Here is a 25,428-nt window from a genome sequence, read left to right as displayed (position 1 = left end):
ATCTATCTCTTTTTAGAGACATCAGAAACAATAGAATCACTTCTATTGGAAACGGTACGTTTGTTGGGATCACATGTTCTGGAACTTGTAGTGAGACCTCACGGAATAGGGTTTGGTAAGTAATGTTCGATAACAATTCAGTGAGGATGATGGAGAGAAATATAGAGGGAGTTTCATCTATGAATTTTCCCTTCGAAATTCATCCGAGGACTTCCTGGTTTGCCCTATTGATCAAGTAGGTCTCCAACCTCGAGCCTTACAGTGGATCACCATTCAGGGCCTTTAAGTGACCAAGAAGAATGTGCCGCATTTGTAATAACATCTGTAAATGTTCAATCATTCTTTGCTTGTTAGATATGGACCATAAACCATAAGCTCCCTGTACAGTATTTAAACAACTGTAGTCATTTGGGAATGTTAAAAGAACTCACACAGTTCGGTTGTGTTTTGTGGGAAATTCCAGACTGACATATCGTGGCCGAATTTCAACCTGCTTTCAAAAATAGTGCTAAAAAACCAAACGCATAGCAAATGGTTGGTCACCTTTTTGTTCTCTCGTATGGTGCTTCATTATTTTTTGGACAGATCTTTTTGTTTTTCGCCATGGCCATATAATGCACTAAGTTTAGTTTCATGTTGCCTTTTTCTTATAGGAATTTTGAAGGTAACAGAATTTCTTCCATCGAATCTGGAGCTTTCCAAAATGTGCAAGGACCTGGTTGCACGTTGTATGTACTAATGTCTTATCCTAAATTGATTATCAAAGTAGAAGCCCTGTGATCATTTCAAACAGTTGCACTATGCTATTTAAGCGATATTGTTCACAATTGACACAACCTCTCTTTTAAAGAGAGTTTTGATAGTACGTCAAGTTTGACCCAACTGAAAACTCTTCGGTTCCAATTTTACAGAGTACATCAGATAACTTGATTGATTAAAGGAGTAACGAGGAAGTTATCGATACGGAATGTTCTGCCAGTGTCATTCCTTTTGAAGTTAACCTCAAAGTACGTGAAAAAGCAGTACTGAGAACCTTTTTTCTTCCTTTCAGGCGTTTCACAGGGAATGTGTTGAAAATAATTGGTTCCCGTGCTTTTGATAATGTGGCGATGTGCTACATGTAAGTCCATCTGCTAAGATATTCTGACGTGTTTACTTACAAATTTAGTACGACCATAGATGCATACGTGATAATGCTTTTTCAATCGAGCCTAAAGGGCACGTAGTGTATATATGGGTGGTCTAAACCAAGGGATACTAAAGTAACTCGTTGGTTCTTTAATGAAAAAATTGTTAAAATCTCTTTGGGATTAAACATGCTCCGCAAGGGCCCCTTTTTTATACTGTGCCGCTATTAGGACTTCCGTTCAGGCTTTGGAAAGGCCAGTCACTCTCACAGTCGTACTTGGGGCTATTTTCATCGGGAGGATCGCACCATGGGATCAGCTGCTACTCTGAATTCAAAATGTTCACTAATGTTTATCTGACTAAAATATCCTGAAGACTACATAAGAAGTTAATTTCGCGTTTATTTATATTCATTATTTAAATGTATTAATACATTTAGCGAGCTGTATGGCGCCGAGCTCACGACAATATCCACCGAGGCGTTTTATAAAGTGACAATAACTTGGGATTTGTAAGTAGAATGTTGTTCTTACATTGTCTAGACAGAGTAGGGCAGGCGTCATATTTCATGGTACAAGCGACAGATATCGCGTAAGATGCACAAAACATTTTACAAACCAACGGTGAATATTTGCTCCTGTTACCAAGTGTTGTACTCTTTTTATGGGTGGGAACAGGGCACGGTTTGCTTGAGTCCTTTTTACAATTAGAGATGTTGTCTCCTGATAGACCTAATCTTGTGTTTCTCCTCTCCAGAGAGATGTATGACAGTAAGATCACTGCTTTTAAGGAAAACCCCTTTGAATCTCTCACAGTGACCAATGGAGCACTGTAAGTGCATACAAACTACTCTCACAAGTATGATTTTGCCATTGCTATTTCGAAGCCTATTCCGGCCGGTACAAGAACATAAATATTCAGACCACTAACCACTGTTACTACTAGCTACACCTGTTTTCCATGAAACAGACGATCAGCGAATATTTAAAATTGGGAAATTGAACTCCATATCCTTACTTTCCATTATCATCATCATTATCACTAATCTTATATGCAGCTGGGCTAGTCGGCTTTGAAGCGTGTCATTTTGAATGCAACGTAACTTCTCCACCCCATCCCCCCCAAAAAAAACAATGATAATGATAGTCATAATAATAAAAACATTGGTAATGATAATAATAATAATAATAATAATAATAATAATAATAATGGTAACGATAGTAATAATAATACTAATTAGAGACTCCAGGGTTTTGCCTTTGGGGAGAAGGAGATTATCTTCAAATGAATTGGATGGATATTTGGATGCGTGACACTGGTTCCTATTGCTAGGTTGTGAGAATTTCCAGCTTTTGAGCTTAAAAAATCATACTTTAAAGAATTATAGAGTTATAAAGAATGGGTGGTCACACTAGGGCCTTTAAACTCGACACATTTTTTTACCTGTTTTGCTTTGTTTTGTTTTGTTTCGTTTTTTTCCACTTCCTATCCCAGAGAACTTCAGGACAATCTGATCGAAGCTGTAACAGGAAAGTTGTTCGGCGATTCCGGATCATCTGTAGACACGCTGTAAATATAATTTTTTCAAACTTTCAATCGCTGAATATGATATGGTGTTAAGCAAATGAGAGATGTAATGTACTTGTTTATCTCTGATTTTATACCCCTCTATGTGTATATTATTTAGCAAAGAAGCAAAAGAAAAAAAACGTATTGCAACAAACAAAAAAGAAACAAGAAACTGTCACGAGTCAGGCTTATTTTTAAGTGTAGGCCTTAATGAAAGGGAAAATTTACCCCAGATGTTTAGCTTTTTTGGCATTCCTTTGCAATTGCTGTGTTTGTTGTAATATGTCTAAAGAAACGTCCTTTTTCTAACCATTTCAACTGAGAATGGGACGCTAGAGAAAAAGTTGCATAATGTACTATGGACGAAATTAAAATTTTATCGAGCACACTTGAATATGAGATTGTTAGTTGAAAAGGTGTAGTGGCGTGTTACTGCCATCACTAGCGCAATATAGTATGTGTGTTTTAATGTTGGTATTGTTGTGTATGTCTGCCCAAGGGATCTTTCCAATAACCAGATACAGTCTTTGCACGAAGATGCTTTGAAAGGAGTATCAATCGACGCAATGTAAGTCCATTCTTTTTTTCGTGAGCATGCAAATGAGTTGAGAATTAAGTTCAGATACAAAACGTTTTCAAAGATTTTGTATTTATAAAAGAGGAGTCTATTCGTTACTCTAGATACATTTTTTTTTCGTGAGCATGCGAATTCAATTGAGAAAAAAGTTCAGGACAAAACCTTTTTTACAGATTTTACATTTGTTAAGGAGGAATTTACTTGCTACTCCAGAGAAATATAATTGAAACCTATTTATAACTTTGATAGTGTTGTAGTTAAAACGATTTGGAAAACACCCGTTGACGTATGGAGTGTCTGCGATGTTCAATATTTTTTTCTTATTTTTCAGCAAATTGATGAACAACAAACTGGTTACATTTCCTTCGCGAACTTTGAGGAATCAGAATCCATCTGAACTGTGAGTCTAAATTTAAAGTTAATTTTATCCTTAAATTATCTGATATTGGAGAATGTTTGCTTATAATGATAAATTATTTGATGGTAACTTCAAAATAATTGGGGGAGACTTTGCACTCAATAATTATATATTTTAGAAAACCGTTGGAGGAGTTTTTTCAACGTGAAATGTCCATGCAGCCTTTTTTTAATCAATTTTAATCGGAGAGTGGTTTTGGCATTGATCCCTTGGTAACCGTGGTGACATGTTCGTGCTTATTTTGTTGCCAGTGATATGACTAACAATAATATTCCGACCATATTACCTGGAGAGCTGGATAAATTCACTAATCTTCGGAAGCTGTAAGTATTTCTTCGTAATTACGATTATTTTTATTGACATAAGCTTATGAACCTAGGGCATAAGCTTCTGCTATTAGATATTACATTTTACACTGAGAATAAGTGGATTTTTAGTAATTGAAGTGATTTAGCCTTATTTTTATGACTCGTTACTCATCATTTAAATTGTCACGGCAACAGTTCTTCATCCAAACATTGAGCTTCCAATTATTGGTTGATTTTTATACCTCATCCATCTTGAAATGAGGGTAATGTATAATCATGGTGCCGTGCTTACGATTCTTGCCATCAGAAAATAGACAACATGTTAGGTTTGTTTTTTTTTTCTCCTTAAAAAATATCGTCCAAAAATCTGGTCAATTATTTCATAGTTTTAAACCTATTGATCACTTTTCCTGTAACGCAAGTTTTGTAAGTAATGTCAGTATTGTATGTAATTGTAAGTAGTGTAAATAGTGTAAGTAATTGTAAGTAGAGTAAGCTTTGTTAGTAGAGTAAATGCTGTAAATTATGTGTTTTCTTTTCTAAGTAATGTTAGTACTGTATGTAATCGTAAGTAATATAAGTAGTCCTGTGCTATGTAGAGTAAGTATTGTAAGTATTGTAAGTTTTTGTAAGCAGTATTGTGAGTATTGTAACTAATATTAATACTGTTCAATAAATAAACATTAAGAATAATATTTGTTATTTTTGCAGCTGTCTTTTCAGTTTAGTCTCAATAGAGTCTCGTGAGTTCTTTCTTTTTTTTTTTAAGTGTAAAGCAAGACAAATCTGAGACTTTTTTAACCGACGTGTAAAGTCACTGACGATTCATTTTTTCCGTAGCATACTTGAACACAACGACATAACAGAGTTGGGCGCCAATTTGTTTCAATATCAGACGGATTTAGAAGAACTGTAAGTATTGAAGATGCCATGGCAAGGTTGGAATCCTGCGTTTTTGGCTCTCTTCAACGAGTAATGGGAAAAAAGTCATTAAAACGCAAAGCGATCTCAGGTCATAAGAAATAGTTACACTCCGCAACTATTTCATAAGTTCGGTGTAGACTCACGCTCCTAGCCATAATTTACCTGAGACACTTTTTCACAGCAACTTTTGTGATGTTCATTCGCCCCTCTTTCCCTGCAGTGTTGTTAATCGTTTACGTCATCTTGCAAACCAACACTGAGAGGGTTTCGGGGAGGGGGGTGCTTTATTTGTCGTAACAAATGTGTGTCTGGGAACTGAATAATTTCAATTAAGTAGAAGGCATAACGATTTGTCTTTTACAGCGCGGATGGAGAACTCAATATTTTTTTCAAATCGATGTTAAACCTTGGACCCTCCTGCATAACGTTTTAAGAAAATTGACTCCCATGAATCTTGTTGTCGTATAGAAACCTGATGAACAATGCCATTGGTGTGATTCAAAGTGGTGCTTTTAATAACTTGGGACGCATCCAAACGATGTAAGTATTTATCAAAAGCAAATGCGGGAATAATTAAGTGACTTTAATGCTCATTCATGCGATGTCTTGCTTGCTTTTGGTTACGTTTTATAGTGACGCATTCAGTAATGACCGAGATAAAATTGTTGATCTTCATTTTTTTAAAATACTAGAAGTGATTAACTTATACTGTCACTCAATTTCGTTACATAATCCGAAAGAAGACAAATTTATCGATTAAAGAGTTGTTTTTTGGTTGAAGGACATTTTATGACTGCTAGAACGGAGATTTCCATAGTTTAACCAGATAGTGAGAGCGTTAACCAAGCCAATAAAGAAGGGAAGCTACACTCACACTAAGAGACAATCGTTCATTTACTCTAAAATGTCTATAGTAATGGATAATCCGAGCATCCGTAACTTTTTTTTTGACCCTGCAAGTCATTTTGTCATGAGGGCAATTTCCAGAAGTTAGGAGTTTCGTCTTTGCCTTTAAGTGGATTACCAATTTCAGGATGGTAATGACTGTCGCATAGTTTATTTTTGATTTGACCTCACACAAGAAATCAAAAGTCTCCATAAGTTATATGCACTGTGCTTTTCCCTTTTTTTTATAGATATTTGCAGGAAAATAAAGTTGTCTTTTTGCCCACTTTTCCAACACTGAACACTCTTGGTACTCTGTAAGTATCATACAGTTGAGCTTTATCTCCTGAACAGTAGTTGTGGTGTTGCAGTCTATGTGTAGGAAAACTAAATCTGTTACTAGGATCTGGAAATTCCCACTAACATTTCTCTGGTGAATTTTTTTCTCCACCAAACAGTGGTAGAAGTTATATGTTAGTTTTTGTTATTCATAGTAAAAGTTTTTGCTTCGACTGATTTTTCGTCAATTTCCTTATTTTTAGCAACCTAAAGAATAACTTGATAGAGAATGTTGGTCAAGATTGTTTTGGAGGACTCCCAAATCTAGGCACTTTGTAAGTAGCCATTTAAGATACAATTGAGTACCGTTACAATGATGTACTGACAAGCATATGCAGCTTTATCTCGAGATAATTGCTGAAAATTGCAAGGTAATGGAAATATAAAAAGGCCTATGTAAACGAAAAAAGGGAGAGTCCCGGAAAGCGATTGAAAACATTTTCCAAGAAATCCAATTTCTTCTTTTTTTAAAATGCCCAAATCTTGCGTGGATTTCTATTTGTGAACATGGCTCACCACTTCCACTGAAATGTATGAATGTATGTATTGTTTGCGTACGCTTTCTTTCGTTTTGCAGAAATCTAAATGGCAACAATTTCGCTTGCGACTGCAATGTCTATAACTCCATTGTCGCTGTCATAACAGCTCTAACTGCGAGTAGGGCTGCGACTTGTGCTACTCCATCTCGTGTCGCTGGGGTAGAATTTTATCCTGGAGGATCTTATGAAAAACAACCTGTTCAGGATTTCACATGCTGTACGTATTTTATTAAATTCCTTGATTCCCTTTACCCAAGAATTCTGTCCATTGGCTATACGCTTGAACAGTCGTAATTATGTTTCTAAATACACAATCGGAAGCGTGGCTCCTTTAACGATTATCTCTTCGTTCTCTAGCACCAGTGAATATTTCTGCAACAGCCCCGGGAGATTTCCAGCTGAGAGTGGACTGGTCACGACCCTCCTCCCTTTATCCGCCAGTCATAGTGGATGCAAACACTACTTATGTGGATACGTGGAATATTACGACTGTAAGTGTCCTCTTTTTTACTTAGATTGTAGATACAACTAGATGAAGTTGTATTTGTAGAGAGAATGGATGAGGAGCTTTACAACTACACACAATTCAAGATGTATTCTTTTCGTACAGTAAAGGGGGACTTCGTCCTGATCACAAAGCACCGAAAAGGCTTTCCTCTTGAAATGGAAATTCTATCAGTTTTGATATTGAATGAGCTTAGCTTGCTGATGACCGTTAGTCAAAGAAAATAAATCAAGACCCACAATTGGCTACAATGCAGCATCAATATTTCGGGAAAATTCCGCCAAGGATCAGCACACAATTCCTTTCTGGCTTCGCAGTCCTTTCTTCCTTTCCCGCTTTATCATGTTAATATTGAACTCGGAGAATGTCATATCTGTTAACATGGGAAATTTTGGCCACTGTTATTCACCCTTATGTTTGATATGTATTTATTTAAAGAAATATAAGGTTTACAAAACTTCATGTCTGCAAATAGCTACAATGCTAATCTACTTTATCACGATCATGAACAAGGCGGTGGCTTAGTACATAACACTCTGTCCTTCAAATCGAGAGGTCTGGGTGTGAGTCCTGGCCGGGTCATTGTAATGTTTTCTATACTATACATTTTACCCTTTTGGTGCCTCTCTGTGCCGAGGAGAGAGGCATAAGCACAGGCGAACTGTCGCGGAAATATTACCAAATGGTGGAAATTGTTTGGCTCAATAGGTGCCCTTGGACCTTTGACAAGTAGTTTTGATGTTTCGTAGTCGTACTATTATTTAAGATCAAAGCGCTCTTGATATCATTGGATTTCGTTACACTTCTCATAGGTCATAGATGTGGACTACGACTCAACGTGCGACAGTGCAGACGCTCCTTCGTTCTCTAAGTCAACGCAAAGCGAGTTTATCTTGTTTGTCCAAGCCGATGGTGTCCAAGCAGGGATTGACTATGTATGCTACGTAACCATGACAGTGACAGCCTATAATGGGACAAACTTAGACAACAATACCCAAGGCGAAATTGAAACTCAGACCTCCCCAAAAAGTGAGGAAGCAACTGTCACTACGTTGGAAGGAAAAGGTAGGTATATGCTTGAAATGGTTACACAATGAATAAGAATTCCCTCCATCTGGTATCGGTATTGACGTTATACTAATTGCACGCGTTCATGGAACGTGCCTCTCTCCTGAGATATCCGAAAAGGGGAGTATAGGAAGAAAAAATGGCCTAATGCTTTTATTGCATCCAAATCTCAATGCCTGAGGCAGTCCAAATAATTATTATCTTGATATGCTGATGGGCTTGTGCGGCCAATTTGTTGGTTCAGTTCAGTGGAAAGTTCCTCAATGGAAAATGACGGCAACAACAGCGAAAAAGCTCTCAAACGTTGTGAATAAGCCATTTCCCGGAGGTTCCAAGCCTATTCTAAAACAAAGCTAAATGAGTAGCCTTCGTGTTGGAAATCAATCCTTACTGGTCTCAATTTCAAAATGAGGCTGTTATGAACTCGCAAATGGCCTTTTAGGTTTGACTAAAGTGAGTGTTCAACTCACCAATATATATATTTTTTTAATCAGCTCCTGTGACCAATGCATCACTAAACAGTTCCAATTACTACTTGGACATTACCTACTACGATTTTCAGTAAGTTGATTTAATTCATGAAAGTGCTTAGTGGGGTGGATCGCGACTGAAATTGATGTTTCTTTGTAGTCTTTTGTCTATTTGAAATGCAGCTGAGAAGAAACGGATCTGCACTGCCTTGTAGGAATATGCAATTTACTTTTTGGTACTCATGAGTTGAGGTACCTCAGACGCTATAACCATGTTTTGACTTCATTTTACTGTAGTCGTGTTTGCTATTTTGGTTAATCTGAGTGCTGTTAACTCTTTTTTTTCAGTGAGAAAAATGGTCTTTTCTTGCAAACTATCAGCCACATGACAAACTAGAACAATTTCCATACTGTTAATTAGCTTATCTTCGGCTGACTTTTCCTTTAGAAACATCTTACCACGTTTTCTCGAACTAGAACATCAAAACCCTCCAAGGGTTTGCTATTTGTTGCATTTTCACATGAGTTAACATATCTGTAATTGCGTTCAGGTTTTCCGATGTTGATTTCACTGGTCTTGGTGCATTCAGAGATGACCTTTATCGAAATCCTCAATATGTTCACAGCCCCTTTGGAAGCTGGTTGGCCACATCAAACAGCCCTACTTCTGATAGTTTCTCTCACTGGTTTAGAAGTTTTTCCAGCCGGAACATTCATTATGAAGAAAAATTAGAGCTAGGAAAACAGCTGGAGACGGATACGAATGGGAATACTGTATTCCGACATTATAACGACAAGTTCTTCCCGGTCGATGGCCGTGGATGGGGTGCAGAAGGACAAAGGGACTGCTTCACTAATGCACTTAGGAATTATGGGTACGGATGATTTTTGGCTCAATTATCTTTTTTTCGTCTGTTTGTTTGTTTCTTGGCTTAAAGATTTTCTTTCAGGTTGAGATGCGAAGAAATATGCCCATTCTCTTAACCAGCCATGTTCCTTTTCAGTTTGCAGCTCACCTCGCTGACTTTTTTATTCCAAGTAAACCTGTAGGCCTAAGAGCTCAAAGAGACCTAAAAACTTAGGCGGATAGGATGGAAAGATACTCAAACGGAGTCGAAGATATAAGAAACCTTATAGGATGTATAGAGTTGCCCAAAGATCGGAAAGAACGGAATGAACATAATAAATGTGTTACAAAGAAATAGTAACAAGTACTGTATCATTTAATTTGAATTTTTCAGTTTTACTGCTGCAATACGCACAGCATTCAACTTTTCTGGTGAAGAGATGTTGGCCTTCTCTGGCGGCGAAGAACTGTGGGTATTCGTTGACAAGACATTGGTGGTGCAGATATTTGCTGATCCATCGGAAACTGATGTTCCGTGCCGTTCTATCAGTTTAGCTAATGCTGGTACGACACAAAGTTTGTGATGATTGTCATGCTTTCTGGAAGCAAATTAGAAGCATTAGTGTTTTTCCTCTTGCATGAAAATGATCCATAGATCGGCAAAATCTTTGGAAAACGCAACTAGAGATGCATTTACTTATGATGCGCTCGAAATCCAGCCGCATTATTTTAGAATTTCGGTACAGGCGAGTTTTAACCATGTCTTACTTGTTAACTCACAGTGATATCTCATATAGTTGTATGTGGTATGAGTTTCTGTCGCTGATCTTGCAGCTAGTACTGGGTCTGTCATTCCTCAAGGTGGTACAGTAATCGGTGGAAAATGCCAAGTCACGGGGGCTTTACAAGCCGAGAACGTTAGCTTATCTCTTAAGGTAATACCATGATTTAGAAATGTTGTACTTCCCTTTCTTGTTCTCTTCATGCTTTATTTGTAGAGTTTTTGTGCGATCTGTTCTACTCGTCCAGTCTAATGTTCTGTTTTGGTCTAGTTCAGGCTTGTCTAGTCTTTTCTAGTCTAGTCTTGTCAAGTCTAAATTAGTCGAGTCTGCTATAGTCTTATCTGGTATAGTATAGCTTGACTTGATGTGTCTCGTTACAACTAAACCAATGGACTGGTTTAGTCAAGTTTAGTCTAACTTGGTCCGTTCCAATCGGTTCCTGTCTAGTCGGAGAAATTAACTCATTCGCTCTGACGAAGGGCTAACGCTGGGAACGTGAGCTTTAAAACTCAAAACGGTGGCCAATTTACGTTATAAACTCAGTTAATAATTACCTTTTTATACTCTCCCACCGAACCAGCACCACGGTTTCGTTAGAAACTTACCCCCTGTACTCATTTGATTTGGTTTGATCAAGAGAGAACCAGATAGGTAGATCTATGGCAGTCAAGTTTAGTCAAGATACGCTTAGTTAAGTTTGGTCTATTTAGGACTAGTCCAGTGCTGGTTGGTTTGGTCTGCTCTGATCTTACCTGCCTTAAACTGGTCTGGTCAGGTCCGTTATGGTCCAAGTTAATTTATGTTTGTTGAAGTGTTCCCTTTCACCCAGTTTGGTTTATTCTGGTCTAGTCTAGTCTCGATTAGACAATCCCTGTTTAGACATTCAATCCTGTCTAGTGCTACCTTACCCTAGCAAGAACAATTTAGTCTTCATGGAAGAGCAAAGCTGGTGAGGGCTAACGTACAATTTGCGATATAGCTGAGAGTAAGAGACGATATAATTATGAGAATGTTGAGATAAAGCCACTGACCACGATTTCATTGCTTCTTCTTATGTAATCTAGTTTAAAAAGGTACGAGCGATTAATTTTTGCCATTTATTTCAAAACAAACCTCTTTAAAGATTTCATTCTAAGTGTTAGGGTTTTGTTGCTTTCTATGAAGGTAAATGAGCCATACCGTTTAGATGTATTCATCGCTGAGAGATTCCGCTGCAACTCGCGCATTTTATTCCAGTCAAGTGGCGTTTCATTTCTAACGGATGACCTTCGGCCTCTTGACTATTTGGCTGCTATCAGCGAGAACGCACATGTTGGCTTTATTGTGCAGGTAAAATTTTTTTGTTTGTTATTTGTGTCTACCCAAACATACGAAGAAATATTCAGAAAATGGTATGAGTATGAATATGAAAGTGATCTTGGCAGTAATGAACACTTCTAAAGCAGTAGTGTAAATAAGGCCTGAAAAAAATACAGGCCTGTACGAGATTAGAACTCATGACCTTGAAGGGTTTCTCTTACTGACTTTGATGTGAGTTAGTGGAGGGTCAGTTTGCGACTTTTATCACTGTTATTTGTGTTAACTATCAGTTTAAAGAACAAGAATTGGGAACTTCTTTAGTTTCAAACTTGTGTACTTCATACCGCAAAGCGAATTTGAACTATACGGGATACTAACGACGAGAAGTCGAAATTCAATGGTAATCGAGCAGTTTATCTTCTCAATGACGCCGTAAACACTGAAAACCAACATCAACACAGGTGTAAGCTCCACGAATGACTCGTGTCTATTATCGCTCATCCTCTGATTTCTTTGCATCTTGCTTAGGACTTTTACATTGGAGATGCTTTTTCGTCTGGACCTTACAACGTAGACATTTTGGAAGGAAATGAGCAAGACCGATTTGAAGTTGAAAATGGGGCTTACACAGCACCGTCTGCACCCACCACCCCTTCTCCACCCACGTTTATCCTTAACGGAGAGTCAGTTGTATTGTGTCCGAACGCTACAGATGATCCAGTGGATCCAATTCCTTCTGTAAATTCAGGTAAAACGCAATAATAAAACCAGATCTGTATCAAAGCGTGCTTGATATATACTGACCAAGTTAATGTTGTGCTTACTGTTACGGGATATTTCAGAGAGGGCGACTACGCGATATGTGCACCTGTCGTTTTATTACAAACAATTGAAAGCAAAATGAAGTGTAGGTGGAGACAATTTACTTCGAGGTTTAACATTTATTTTTTTAAACCCGCTGATTAAGGTTAAAGATCATAATAACGTGTCTGAAAATATCGGAGAAACGTTCTAAAAAATAGTATTCTGGGCTTCATTCTGATTCCTTTTTTTCCTTCTTATATCACTTCATAACTGCTGGGAAAAACTCGTATTTATCTCTTTCCCTTTGATTTAACAGGAATTCAGTCATTCACCTCCATAACTACATCTACAGCTAAGTTAGCACTAAAGAAACTTTTGGATTTCGAGTACACTTCATCTTATTTTTTATATCTGAGGATTACTGATACTGTTAAGGGATGGACAGGCAACATTTCAATCAAGGTAAGTTATTGGTTTTTTTTGTTTCGTTGTTGTCGTTGTATTTGTCAGGAAAACTTTTAGCCTACGGTGACTCATTACATTCGTGTAACCTCCACCTTTCCTTGATTTCTTGTGTCATGAGCTCGCAACTCCGAAATTTTCAAGGCAAACAGCAGAGAACAACGACTTGTTGTCGACTAAAACCTTTGGGGAAAGCTGATCATTTATTTAAGCAGATATAATGATTATATTAATAATTTTAGAGATAATTATAATGATAATAATCATAGCAGTATAGCGATGATGATGATTATGATAATAATTTTAAAAAACGAAAAAAACGAAGTTGTTAAAGGAGGAGAGTGAACGCCATCCCAGTATTGTACTTGTATATTTTTTCTGAATGGGGTTCGGGATTAGCTCATGAATATATTTGTGTATGTTGTCATTTTTTTATCCTTCCTGGTCTGTCACGCGTTTAAATCATTCAAGAAAATTAGATCATTGTTCTGCAGGGTTTTCATTAACTTTTGAAGTAGAAGGGCACTGCCTCGTGAATAGGCGAGTACCCTATAAAATTGAGGGCCGAAGGCCCGAACCTCTGGGGGGGTCTGGGGGCGTGCTCCCTCGGGAAATTTTTAAAACGTAAGTCTCCCAGAAGCGTATTTTCCTGCAATCTGGAAAAGAAATCTTGCTATGACGCATACTTATTCTAATTATAGTAAAAAAGAATGATACTCTGGGAAAATGTTTTTTTATTTCACTAGACAGCTATAGCTACATCAAACACTGCTGTTGTTCGTAGAGCCTCCTCTTTTCTAACAGTAACAAGCTAACTTAAACTTGTAAACTGATAAAGAGTGTAACTGGCAAATTTTCAGCGACAGTAAAGACCGAAGCGGATTTTCACGTTTGAAACTTTTGATATGTTTTTGAATGCATTTCTTGGCATAATCTTGAAAGAAAATGAAATTGGAAAAAAGTTTCTTTCAAGTTTCTTTCACTTGCTCGGAATATTGCGTTATCAGGAAGCACGCGACTGTCGCGCAACGCCTTCTCGTCAAAGTAAATTTTATTTCCACGATCTGATGGCAAGTTATTGGTAAATTTGTGCTGAAAAATGGTTTTAATCGTACAGGGAAGAGTTAATATTAAATTTCGCACTTTGAGTAGCCGGTTACTCTGTTCAAAGTAGACGGGTGCCGGTACTTGGGACCCGGCTTCGAATAAAAACCCTGGTTCTGGATCTCTTGTGTTCTGTGCTTCTGCAGGTTTTTGTTGAAGACTACAATGATCACTGTCCATTCTTGAAAGAAGTCAACATAGATTTGGACTTGGAGCCGATTCCACCGCTTCGTAAAGAAGCGTTCTTTACTGCTATAGCAACTGATAAAGACAGTGGTGTGAACGCTCGGATTACATACAACGTCAGCGAACCAGAGAGAATGTACGTACAGTGTAGCCTAGATACTGAAGTCTTTTATACAGACACGGCAGACTAGTTTTAAACTCTCTTTTAAGGCTTCTACTGGGATCGCTACAAAGTCGAAGCTGCCTCACTATAATTTTTAGGTGTTAAACTTCGTGAAGGTATAGAAAAAAGGGAAATCCTTCTTGGAAATTAATTTTACTGCAAGGCAAAGTTAAGAAATTTGGCTTGTCATTAGGTATGGTCACATACCTTGTTGACGTAGCGTTTTATCGAAGATTGTAAGTTAAGTAGAGAGGTTTTCTTCAACAATCTTACTCCAAATGTGTTCCTTGCGGTGCCTCCAAATAGCTTTTATATATTTTCTTGTACCATTGTTGAAGTTGGCAATTCTGACAGAGCTTATTACAGTTTAAGTGGTATGAAGCGACTATTCCTTTTGATGGGATATCAACCCCAGATCTCTCCCTACCCCCCTACCCCCCCCCCCTTCTCTCTCTCTCCCCCTTCCTCTCCACCCCCGTCATTTCGTCACTCCGACTCCACGGTTAGAAGACGCATTGTAACGGCTTTCGCATAACCTGTCAAAGGATATTGTGTTAGTTTTGGAAATTAAGTTGTAAAGATTTCAATTTTTCGTTTCATTAATTTTCTTTTTTTTTCTTCTCTTCTCTTTGTATGTTTTTCTTTTTCTATTCCTAAATCATTGCCTTATATAACAGTCCCCACATCAATTCCACGAAGTTTTATGTCAATAATGGTACCGAGGTGGTGTGGAGCAATAAGACTGTGAAGTGGACCTACAAGTACTTGATATTTGCTGTGGATGGAGGTTTGCCAAAACGCGGTGATAGTATCCCTTTGAATATCACATTTGATGCTACTTGCGAAGCGACCGGAGCTGTGGTAGCTGATCCAGTCACCGGTGAGGTGTTCTTCAGAGCGCCTGGGCTCACAGGATCTAAATACCGTAAGTACCTCACAATAAGTGTTATTATTAACAATTGTTCTATCAATGCGCGCCAGATATTGGATGCTAAATGGCTTCAATTATATTTTATTCAAAAAGTGCAAATTGAATTTTTTTTCCATTACTTTTGTCCTAATTTAGATTCCAAATACCCAAAATCTACCACAAACATTGCGAATAAACGCTCTGTTTAACCTGCCAAAAAACGGCTGTAATTGTGATCCTTGTTATATGAGCTCAAATGGCGCAGCCTGTAGACCGTTCAAAAACCAGGAATGACTATGTTTCACGGTCAACTGTTTGCCGTAATATGAATATTTGGCTCAGTGGCCTATCTTGGCAATGATCTATGTAGCACATTTAGTAGCATACAGCATAATTAGCGTGACCTTAAACGAAAGTTAGCCAAAGTTAAGGGTTAGTTGTTCAAACCTAAACCATATTTAGCTTCTTTACAAACCCACATAGCCACCGCATTTTCAGCAGACAGCGAAATGGAAATATGTTTTTATTAAATTTTGCTGTTACGCGGCAATTATGACATCTGTATATAAATATATATTTTTTTCTTTTATATTCAACTTTTAGCTTTAAACTCCACGGATAAGCCGAGATGTCGCGGCTGCACTCATGGGTATTTCTGTGTTGGAGATGGAACTGAAGAAAGATGTGGACTCGCTTCACCAACAGAATTCTCCTTTGGTTCCGCAGCGACTTGTTCACCTTGTCCCGAGGGATGGGTAAGTGGGTCGAGTGGTGTAGTGTACTTATCTCTGGGGATGAGTGGGAGGGTTTTGGAGTGGGTTCTTTATCCTGTTTCGACCAAAACCTTTGATTTTTCAAAAGCTTATTTAATTCTAAAAGCACCCACGATTTTCTCAAAAACCCGATAAGAATACCAGGAGGAACGTTAAGTTGAAAGGTGAAGTGTCGCAATACTTCGTTGCTCGATAATCGAGAGCAACAAATATTAAGGTAATTTGGTTTTATCAACTGAGTTGGTAACGTAAATTGGCCACCGTAAAGAGTTTCAAAGCTGACGTTTCAAACGTTTGCCCTTCGTCAGATCGAAGCACCATATATTACATGAATTGTGCGTCCTTTTTTCAGCTTTGTGTGAATGGTACCGCACTCCCCTGTCCAGAAAGTACACATGTCAAGTGCAATTCGACGGTAGGTATTCTATGAAGTACTGTTTTTACCATTGCGAAGTCAATGGATGGCATCAAACAAACTAACCAGGGTCAAAATTGCTTGCGAACATCGAATGCGGTGAATATTTGGTTGAACTTCTTGTGGTGAGCTCAGCAGTGGATTGTTCATCGTGCTAAACTCAGAACTGAGCTCTAGCCTAACCGGTTTCGTTGCATCATGTTCTTGAACAAGATACTTTACTTTCAAATAATGTCTGTGTGACAGGAGTAAACAAAAGATAACTGTTATGGAAACTAGCAAAAATTCAACCCAATCCTGGCGAGGGAGTCTTTATACGCCATTTGCTTCATTGCGATGAACCTCGTCTCAATTCAGCGGCTACTACTTAGTCTGGTCTACGGATTTAGGTTTTTATTTAAATAAAAATTGTTTCTCTTTTCTTGGTAGTGGTGCCCCGAAAATTGCTTTGATTGTGAACCTGGCACAGTTTGCTTTGAGGGAAGGAAGCAAGACTGTACACCAGGACGATACAGTGATGGAAAAGGTTGGTTCGATCTCGTGGTGGGAGTTTTCGAAGAGAGCCCACAATCATGACATTTTTCAAGTCTCCAAAAATTGCTCGGTAGATTTTGCAAACGTCTCCCTTTCAAGAAGAAAATGATCAAGGCCGTTCATTTTTTGTCAAAAACTGATGAAAACGTCCAAGTCTTTAAATCTGAATACGGCTAGAATTGAGAGGCTCAGTTCGTCTCGTATCGTCTGCGCGTCAAATTGATTTATGTGATGTATTATTATGGGAAATTTTAAACGATGGGAATGTCGGCGCGAAAATGTTAGCGAACTAACAGTAGCAGCTTGCACAGATAGCTTACACACTACCGGAACGAATTCCCTTTCTCTCTTCAGGATTTCCATGCACGCTTTGCCCTCCCGGTAGCTTCAACAACGCGACTCGTGCACAAACCTGTGAGTGTTGCGAGGATGGTTACACCAGCACATATATGAAGACCAGTTGTCGGCCATGTCCTGCCAACGAGTGGGCAAAACATGGAAGCTTCCCAAACTGTTCCATGTGTCAGACTTGTTTTAATTCTGAGGACTGTGAGTGTGACTCTTTGTTTGTTAGTTCGCCGGGCTGTTTTGATATTTCTTGATTAATTACGAGATGTGACGGACTTAAAGCGATATATCGCGGAGCCAAAGTTATGCACGACTCAGTGCAAACTACAATGTGCAGGAGCATTCTTCATTAAAATGCGATTTCGAGCTTTGACCTGTGGCGAACAAGACCTGTACACAGTGTTGACGTATACAGCTGTATGATCGAAAAAAGAAACAAAAACCAAAAAAGGGTTATGATATCTTTGGGATCACTAACTCGTTTTATCCCAGAAAAGTGACTGTGAGCTAGCATCTTTTACTCTTCTAAAAAGCAGGTTCGCCTAGTTTCTGCGATGCCTTTGGTTATATTTGTTATTCTCGTTAAATCTGTTCCATCGATCTCCAAATTTCGCCTTTCGCCTGTGTTCTATTCATAATATTGCCTTTACTCTTGGTCACAGTTTGTATCTTTGCTTTTTTAGGGTTATTTCCAAGAATTAATTCGTAAAATTAGCGAAAAAATAACATGACTGTATTAGTTAGCTTAATCATAAGACTAGAAGTTTCACTTGAAATCCGCAAGGTCCGTGTTTGTCCAACGGTGCTTGTTTTCCTGGTGTAAGCTGTCTTAATGTCGGAGTTGGTCAGTCAAAATGTGGTCCGTGTCCTAAAGGTTATGAGGGTGATGGAAGGACTTGTACCGACATTAACGAGGTAGGAAGGGTGTCACTGGCACAACTTAAGCTGTGTTTTTCTTTGTTTTTTTGAAGTTGTTTCGTTTGCTTGTTTGTTTGTTTATTTTTTTGTATGTGTTTCATTTGTTTTGTTGCTGTTGTTGTTGTTGTTGTTTTTAACCAGACGTCGTATCCCGCCTGAATGACAAAGCACGCAGTACTTTTACTTGTAACATCGAAAAAAATCACAAACAATCAAACAAACAGGAGAAAAGCAGACAGAGACCTTTTAAAGTCTTCATAGGGACACGTTAGCAGAAAATCATTGATCTAATGGTTGAATCATCACCATTATGTAGGGGCTGTAATGGGTGGAGAACGAAACGACATTCAGGCGCAGTGATATTGTCCCAAAAACAAAAAGAAAACCGTGTTTCTTGATTTTCTGGTTTTATGCTGTTGATCGCTAGTATGTCAAATTTGTTAATATGGGATGCTCGTTCTTCTGGGTGTTCAAGTATCAACGAATCGTCATTTTTCCACAGTGCACCCGTGCCAGCCCTTGTTATGAGAGTGATAAATGCCAAAATCTCGTCCCTGGTTACCAGTGTAACGCCTGTCCCGACGGATACAGAGGGAACGCTCCATCGGGTGTCGGTTTGGAAGACGCTCAGAATTCCAAGCAAGTCTGTGAGGAGATTGACGAGTGCAAAGAGGGGATCAGCAGCTGTGATCCAAATTCACAATGTATCAACACAAATGTGAGTCGTGTGTAGACCGATTTTATAGTTTATCTTTGTGACTAGAATATCTCCTCTTTCAATAAAAAGGGAAAAACAACGAAACTACAACGCCTTCTATAAACTTAGACTAATTTTTGAAGATGAAGCGGAAAAAAGGAAAATGCGTTTATTAATTGCTGTAGACGAAAATTAGGAATTTTTAGTGTGTTTTGGGTTTTTATGAAAACGCTCTTAAAATTAACTGAATACTCTGCATGTGGAAGCGCAAATTTTATTCGGTACACTTGTAGGATCTCCGTAATTATGTTCGAATCACAATTGCGGAGCCTCTGTGGTTTAATCACTTTAGAGTAGCATAGTAATAAGAGACAATGTTGATCGTGACGACATGACGGTCCGTCCGTCCGCATGTACGCAGTTTCATGTTAATGTTGCAAGAGAATCAGTCCGATAGACGAAATTTTTACGAAACGAGTACTGTAAGAAGTAGAAGTACTGGTTTATGTAAGCTTTATTGCATTTTTCAACTTATCAATATATTTATTGATTCACAGGGAAGCTTCACGTGTGGCCCTTGCCATCCTGGTTTCATTGGTGATGGCTACTTAGGTTGTAACCCTGGTGACCTGTGCACCAATGGCTCTCACACTTGCCATGAAAATGCTCAGTGCACCCAGACCGGTGCTGGAAGATTCAAGTGCAGGGTAGGTTAAACTTTCTACTTTTTTGCACTTGAAAAACAAAAAAGTGTCCGAAGGAGAGGTTGGTTTTTTTTTTTTCATTTCAGCTCGGACCAATAGTCTGAATTTTTTTTTCATTCAAGTTGGCCTTCGTCACGTAGCGTAATAAAAACGAAGTCTGTGCTTAAATACACCTCAACCAGAAATGGTGACCGAAGTTAAAGGGGTGTCAAAGTCGAACAAGCACACGATACGAATTCAATTTAAAAGCTCAAGCATGTTTCAGGCCAAAACTCCACCCCATTTAGTTCATTTGTCACTTGAGTACAGCCATCCATTCACATCGTACAATTTAATCCACACCGAATTCGGCAACACGATTTCATTCGATCAATCAGAGACTGCTTTCAAGTTGAAAGATCTCACGCGAGATCTTATATCCTTGCGATGTCATAAATGGAGGATCTTATTTCTCTCATTTAGGGAGAATGTATGAAATATGTGTAAGTTAATGAGTTTACCATGTCTTCTTCCTAGTGTAAGGATGGGTACGGTGGTGATGGAGAGGAGTGCGAAATCGATCCAGACCTTGATGGAATTCCCTCCGTAGGCTTAAGTTGCACCTTGCCAAATTGCTTCAAAGTAAGTACGACACATAATTCTATAAACTTGTCTTCGGTCCAGCAATCGGGAGTGAATTAACTGTTTCAGAAATAACAAACCAAACATTCAGGCCTGTCTGCAAGGAGGTTGGTAATCCCAGGTATGTGAGGCAACCTCCTTAGGTGGGGTAACCCGTCTGGCCTTAGGATCTCTCACTTTATGTTGATCACGTTTACATGATAGGTGGGGTAGCCCGCCCAGGTGCGTTTCCCAGTCTACCAGGTAGGTAACCCTGTCAGCCGGGGTCGCGTTCATGTCACATTCGTAAGTGCGCCAACAACCTCTAGAAACTTCACCCCGGGATCTTGGGGTTGTAAGATTGTATGCAAACGCGGGCTATTTTTCAACCTCAGCTAGGCGGGTCACCTCACGTACTTAAGGTCCTCCCCATCCATGTAAAGAGGCTCTTAGGGCGTAACACCATTAGTTTGCTGACTTACTGCTTAAAATGCAAGACGACGCACAACGCAAATTTCTCTCGATCCTGTTTATTAATTTGTTCTATTAGCAATTTTATGGGAGTTGAAAGCGATATGGAGATAAGATTTTAAACATTTGTTATGGAAATACATGTAAATCAAGACTGTATTGTTGTTTGGCTCTTTTCATTCCGTTTACTAACATAACAGTTACAACTGACATCGCTACACCGTGTTGGAATCTTCTCGCATGCGATTAAAAAAATTTAGGACTTTTCTTCGCTGAATCATTTACCCTTCAAACTTTTTTTAACTTCAATGATTCAGGTAATGCTCACTCTATTAAAACCAAAGCAAAATCAAATATTATCGAAACAGGGATATCGAGGTTTTTTTGTTTTTTTTACGGTTTAAGGGGCAGGCTTAACCCTTTCATTGAGGATCATGTGCCAGTTTGGTGCTAAGCAAAAGTCTTGAATTTTTTCATCCATTAATGCGACATTTGCTCTGCAGGATAACTGTCCAACTGTACCTAATACGGGTCAAGAGGACAGCGACGGTGATACAGACGGGGATGCTTGCGATGAAGATGACGACAATGATTTGATAGTCGACAAATTGGTGATTGAAACCTCATTTTTATTTTTCCGTTATTTATAATTTTGTATTTATTCTTTGTCGAAGGTTTCGTATTTTAAAGGGTTTCAAACCCTGGAGTATTAATAGAACGTGTTTTCTGATCGTCAGGTTGAGAGTAGTTCTGAGAGGGACTGTTTTCGATGGAAGTGGTTGACGTTTTGATAGATAGTAATGGTTTTAAACTTAGGAGTAACTTTAAGAAGTGTTGTCTGATCGTCGGGTTGAGAAAAGTCCTGAGAATGATTTTTATAGATAAAAGTGACGGACGTGTCCACGACTATGGCGTAAGTCATCACCCCAGTCGCCTTTGGTGATGCTTTCGCCAAGCTTGTCTAAATTTCAGTCACTATTACTGACAACACTCCTTGCATCCGGACAATCAGACGAACGATCAGATTACAAGACATGTCTGAGTTCATCCAACCTTTTTAAACCCTTCAAACAGAGGTGATCCTACGAACGTCTTTGTTTATATATGTGGTGTTGTTTCCAGGACAACTGTCAATTTGTGAAGAATCAGGACCAGTCCGACTCGGATGGAGACGGAGTAGGTGAGGCATGTGACAACTGCATTAATCAACAGAATCCTGACCAACTGGACAGTGACGGAGATGGAGATGGGGATGCATGTGATACTGCGGATCCTGACGGCGATGGTAAGAGTTAAACATTGTCACGCAATATCACACACGTTCAAATTATTCCGTAGATGGGATGATTGCGTAATAAGAGCTTGACCCCGATATACTTCACACAACTGGTTAGCAAGAGTTAGAATTCTTTGGGGAATTTTCTAAGCTTTTGTACCTGTAAAAGTGGGTAATTTATGTGAGATTTTATTTGATTTCTTGGCTGATAAAACGAACGAAAGGTGAGCATAATTGCCACTTTTATTAAATTTTTTTCCCATGAGTGAGTAGCAGGGAAACTTGGTTTTAGAGATGTTAACTGCAAAATCAAAATAGCTACAAAGTCTAACCAGTAAGCTGCATCAACGATTTACTTATAATTTCTCCAAACTTTAAACATGCATTATGATGTTTTTCTAGATATCTCTTCAGCTGTTTTAATTTGTTTTCTGCTTTGTTTGTTAATTTGCTTATTAACTAATTAATATATCATTCTTTTTGCAGGAGTAACTGGTGATAACTGTCCATTAGTCAGTACTCTAGCCCAGAACGATACAGACTCGGACGGTGTTGGTGATGCCTGTGATAACTGCCCTTCAGTGAGTAATAGTGCTCAGGTACGTCTCATCTATTTTATGAGAAATCAGTGATATTAATCGACACGTTGCAGAGTAAGCATCCAAAACATTTTAAAATTCGCTGTTAACATTGAAATGACCTCAAGCTACCCATTTTTTTTTGCGTGTTTTTGAAAACTCCTATTCGATGGTAGCTCAGTACTACTTCAATTTGCTCTCTTCGAGAATGGTACCAAACGAAAGCCCAATTTCCAGTCTCTCAGTGTGTTTCTAGACTTAACTGGCTTAATTGTTACTAAAGTAAGGTCTGGAAAAAGACAATAAATTGTTTAACAATGAGTGTGAAATTGTATCAAACCCTTATCGCAACAACGTACGAGAAATTAGGGTTGAAATGATACATCCTACGATCACACAATTTGTTTTATCAACTGAGTTGACTTTGTAAATTGGCCACCATAAGGACTTTCTAAGCTAACGTTTCGAACGTTAGCCCCTCTTTTAGTTGTGAGTTGTGGAAAGTGATAAATGCAGCAATCTCGATAACATTTTTTTCTCCTGTAGACTGACTCCTATCAAAGCGGATATGGCGATGCATGTTTCGGACCTGGAAAAGACAAGTGAGTCGATCACTTCCCTCTTAAAATCTGAAAGTTGATTCTTGGGACGAATACCATACACTTGCAATTGGAGATATTTTTTTCTCCGAGTATGCCTCTGTAATTCACTGAATAATATCATCTTTCACTACTTGGTAGTTTTCCCATTTATCAGATGAACGCTGAGATACCTTTTTCCATGCATTACATTCCCATCTTTAATCTGATTGATTGATTTTCAGGGATGGTGATAGCGTACCAGATGGTTTTGACAAGTGTGTTGATCTCCCAAATGGCGAACAGGCAGACGCTGATGAGGACAGCGTAGGTACGATGTAAAATACAGACGAGAAGACTAACGGAATAGTTTAGGACGTGCTTTATTGTGCGATTGTAGAAAAAACGGTGCTAACTAATATTTGACTAGACTAATAAGATGATCTCTGCAGTGAGTTACAGAGAGGTTATGACAAACCAATTGTTTTAACTAATATTTACAGCTTTACAGAGTCAAGTGAGTATAAATTCTCTTCTTTGAACGAATTTTTAGGAGATGCTTGTGATGATGATCAGGATGGTGACAACGTTAGCAATAATGATGATAACTGCCGCTTAGTAAGCAACGCTGGTCAAGAACATGTTAATTTGAATTACGACGCGAAAGGTAAATACCGTTGTTACCATGTGAATAGAATTACCGATGATTTCGTGAGGAATTTAAGAATGAAAATAAGCGATGCGATAACATGAGGTTTGGGTATCAAAATATTACCAAAGCGGACAATTCTAGGAGACCAATTCAACACCTGAAGAAAACGACTCGTAGGCAAAACGAACACATTTCAAGAATCTGATTCTGGACAGTCAAACAGACTGTACTCAAGCCAATGGTTTTTTTTTTTTTAATTTATTTATTTATTTTTTATTTTGTGGTGTATTCCTTGTTTCCATAACTTTATTGACTCTAAGCATTTTAATTTTTATTCACATCGGCACAAACCGTAGATTGTTTGCATTTGCTGTTGGGATTTCGTCACCAAAACGTCGTGTTTATATGTGGCTCTTTTACTCTCTCAGATGTTTTGTTGTCGATCAGCAAGTTTTTTCTATAAGGGCATCCGCGTAGATCGGCATAAATCGGACAGAACATTATCTCATACAATGTTGATATTTCCAGCGTTTCAGCGTGGCTAGGGCTTTTTACGCGAATGCATTATTTTAAGGTTATTTTTCTTAAAGAAAAACCACAAATCAGTTTTCTTTTTTGGTTAATGTATACTTCGTCACATGAGCCGGTCAACTTAGATGGCTTGTGCTTGTTATTTGTTTGTAGCAAGACCTGTTGGAGATGCTTGTGTCGATGATTTTGATGGAGATGGTGTCCATGATAACGATGACCACTGCCCATATGTGAAACATCTCAGTAAGACAAGCTTCATAGACCATTTCACTGTAGACCTGTATCCTGGACACTCGGATGAACTTCCTGTCTGGAGAGTGGCTAAAAAGGTATGTCTTGCTCGATAATGCTTTTCTAAATAGCAATAGAACATAAGTTTATGCTTACTACAATTATCTTCTGTGATAGGTTAATCTGGGCTTCCATAGGCAGAAGTTGATGTTGTGTAAAAAAAGATTTATGGGCTTTTGACTGTAATAACCAATAGCATTGTCATCCTGTACTTTATGCCATGTTCGAAGGACGTTCACCATTGTTCGTCAATCCTAACCACTATGGTTTTTCCATCCTCGTATCCTGTATCCATGGTTTGTCCATCATGGTGTTTGCAAGTCAATCTGTTATATTGTTCGCCACCCTTCGCCTTTTTTGTTTACCATACTCTACTTTAGTTTATTGACATTTGTGTTTTCCTTCCCAGGGTATTGACGTTGAAGAAATTACTAACACCTCATCAAAGCACCCTGCAATGCTTATCGGTTTGTGTTCATGTTTGTCAGTATTGCTTTTTGTGGTGAAGATGAGAAGCAAAATCACAAATTGAGCTTCTGAACCTGAAAGTGTTGTACCCAAAAATTCATTTTCACTGAGCTTTTTTCGTTACAGTCTCTAGAGGAGGATACCTGAAAATTTCCGATGAAGGCTATGTTGTGTTATGATCTTGGTTGTAAAACGTCGAAGTCTCTTTTTTTGTTGGCAATGAAGCACTTGAAACTTTTGCGCAATATGCATTGTTGCTTGAGACAACTCTAAGCGATAAGACGAGTACTGACTTCCAGATCTCTCG

At 38.5% G+C, this 25,428-nt stretch overlaps 1 protein-coding gene across 1 annotated transcript in view; it reads left to right on the top strand.

Annotated features, from left to right (window-relative positions):
- The window catches only part of LOC113675423 (uncharacterized), a 61,175-nt gene that overhangs the window by 28,787 nt on the left and 6,960 nt on the right, over positions 1-25,428 (top strand). Inside the window, exons 26-66 of the mRNA XM_089200599.1 lie at positions 17-115; positions 654-728; positions 1,052-1,120; positions 1,568-1,639; positions 1,885-1,959; positions 2,623-2,697; positions 3,197-3,265; positions 3,606-3,674; positions 3,944-4,015; positions 4,841-4,912; positions 5,393-5,464; positions 6,061-6,126; positions 6,352-6,423; positions 6,726-6,904; positions 7,045-7,178; positions 8,005-8,257; positions 8,755-8,821; positions 9,282-9,605; positions 9,972-10,141; positions 10,412-10,512; positions 11,524-11,688; positions 12,187-12,406; positions 12,779-12,924; positions 14,175-14,350; positions 15,055-15,302; positions 15,891-16,042; positions 16,413-16,475; positions 16,905-17,001; positions 17,364-17,558; positions 18,142-18,272; positions 18,778-18,993; positions 19,530-19,679; positions 20,193-20,297; positions 21,251-21,358; positions 21,870-22,032; positions 22,510-22,622; positions 23,148-23,203; positions 23,425-23,510; positions 23,733-23,846; positions 24,516-24,691; positions 25,063-25,120. Coding sequence (XP_089056725.1) covers positions 17-115; positions 654-728; positions 1,052-1,120; positions 1,568-1,639; positions 1,885-1,959; positions 2,623-2,697; positions 3,197-3,265; positions 3,606-3,674; positions 3,944-4,015; positions 4,841-4,912; positions 5,393-5,464; positions 6,061-6,126; positions 6,352-6,423; positions 6,726-6,904; positions 7,045-7,178; positions 8,005-8,257; positions 8,755-8,821; positions 9,282-9,605; positions 9,972-10,141; positions 10,412-10,512; positions 11,524-11,688; positions 12,187-12,406; positions 12,779-12,924; positions 14,175-14,350; positions 15,055-15,302; positions 15,891-16,042; positions 16,413-16,475; positions 16,905-17,001; positions 17,364-17,558; positions 18,142-18,272; positions 18,778-18,993; positions 19,530-19,679; positions 20,193-20,297; positions 21,251-21,358; positions 21,870-22,032; positions 22,510-22,622; positions 23,148-23,203; positions 23,425-23,510; positions 23,733-23,846; positions 24,516-24,691; positions 25,063-25,120 — 5,123 coding nt within the window. The remainder of the gene's footprint in view (positions 1-16; positions 116-653; positions 729-1,051; positions 1,121-1,567; positions 1,640-1,884; positions 1,960-2,622; positions 2,698-3,196; positions 3,266-3,605; positions 3,675-3,943; positions 4,016-4,840; positions 4,913-5,392; positions 5,465-6,060; positions 6,127-6,351; positions 6,424-6,725; positions 6,905-7,044; positions 7,179-8,004; positions 8,258-8,754; positions 8,822-9,281; positions 9,606-9,971; positions 10,142-10,411; positions 10,513-11,523; positions 11,689-12,186; positions 12,407-12,778; positions 12,925-14,174; positions 14,351-15,054; positions 15,303-15,890; positions 16,043-16,412; positions 16,476-16,904; positions 17,002-17,363; positions 17,559-18,141; positions 18,273-18,777; positions 18,994-19,529; positions 19,680-20,192; positions 20,298-21,250; positions 21,359-21,869; positions 22,033-22,509; positions 22,623-23,147; positions 23,204-23,424; positions 23,511-23,732; positions 23,847-24,515; positions 24,692-25,062; positions 25,121-25,428) is intronic.

The sequence above is a fragment of the Pocillopora damicornis genome, chromosome 3 (genome assembly GCF_964200805.1).
Source record: "Pocillopora damicornis chromosome 3, jaPocDami1.2, whole genome shotgun sequence".
NCBI classification, from domain to species: domain Eukaryota; kingdom Metazoa; phylum Cnidaria; class Anthozoa; order Scleractinia; family Pocilloporidae; genus Pocillopora; species Pocillopora damicornis.
The sequence above is the reverse complement of the archived record's forward strand: the minus strand, read 5'-3'. Positions and strand labels throughout refer to the sequence as shown.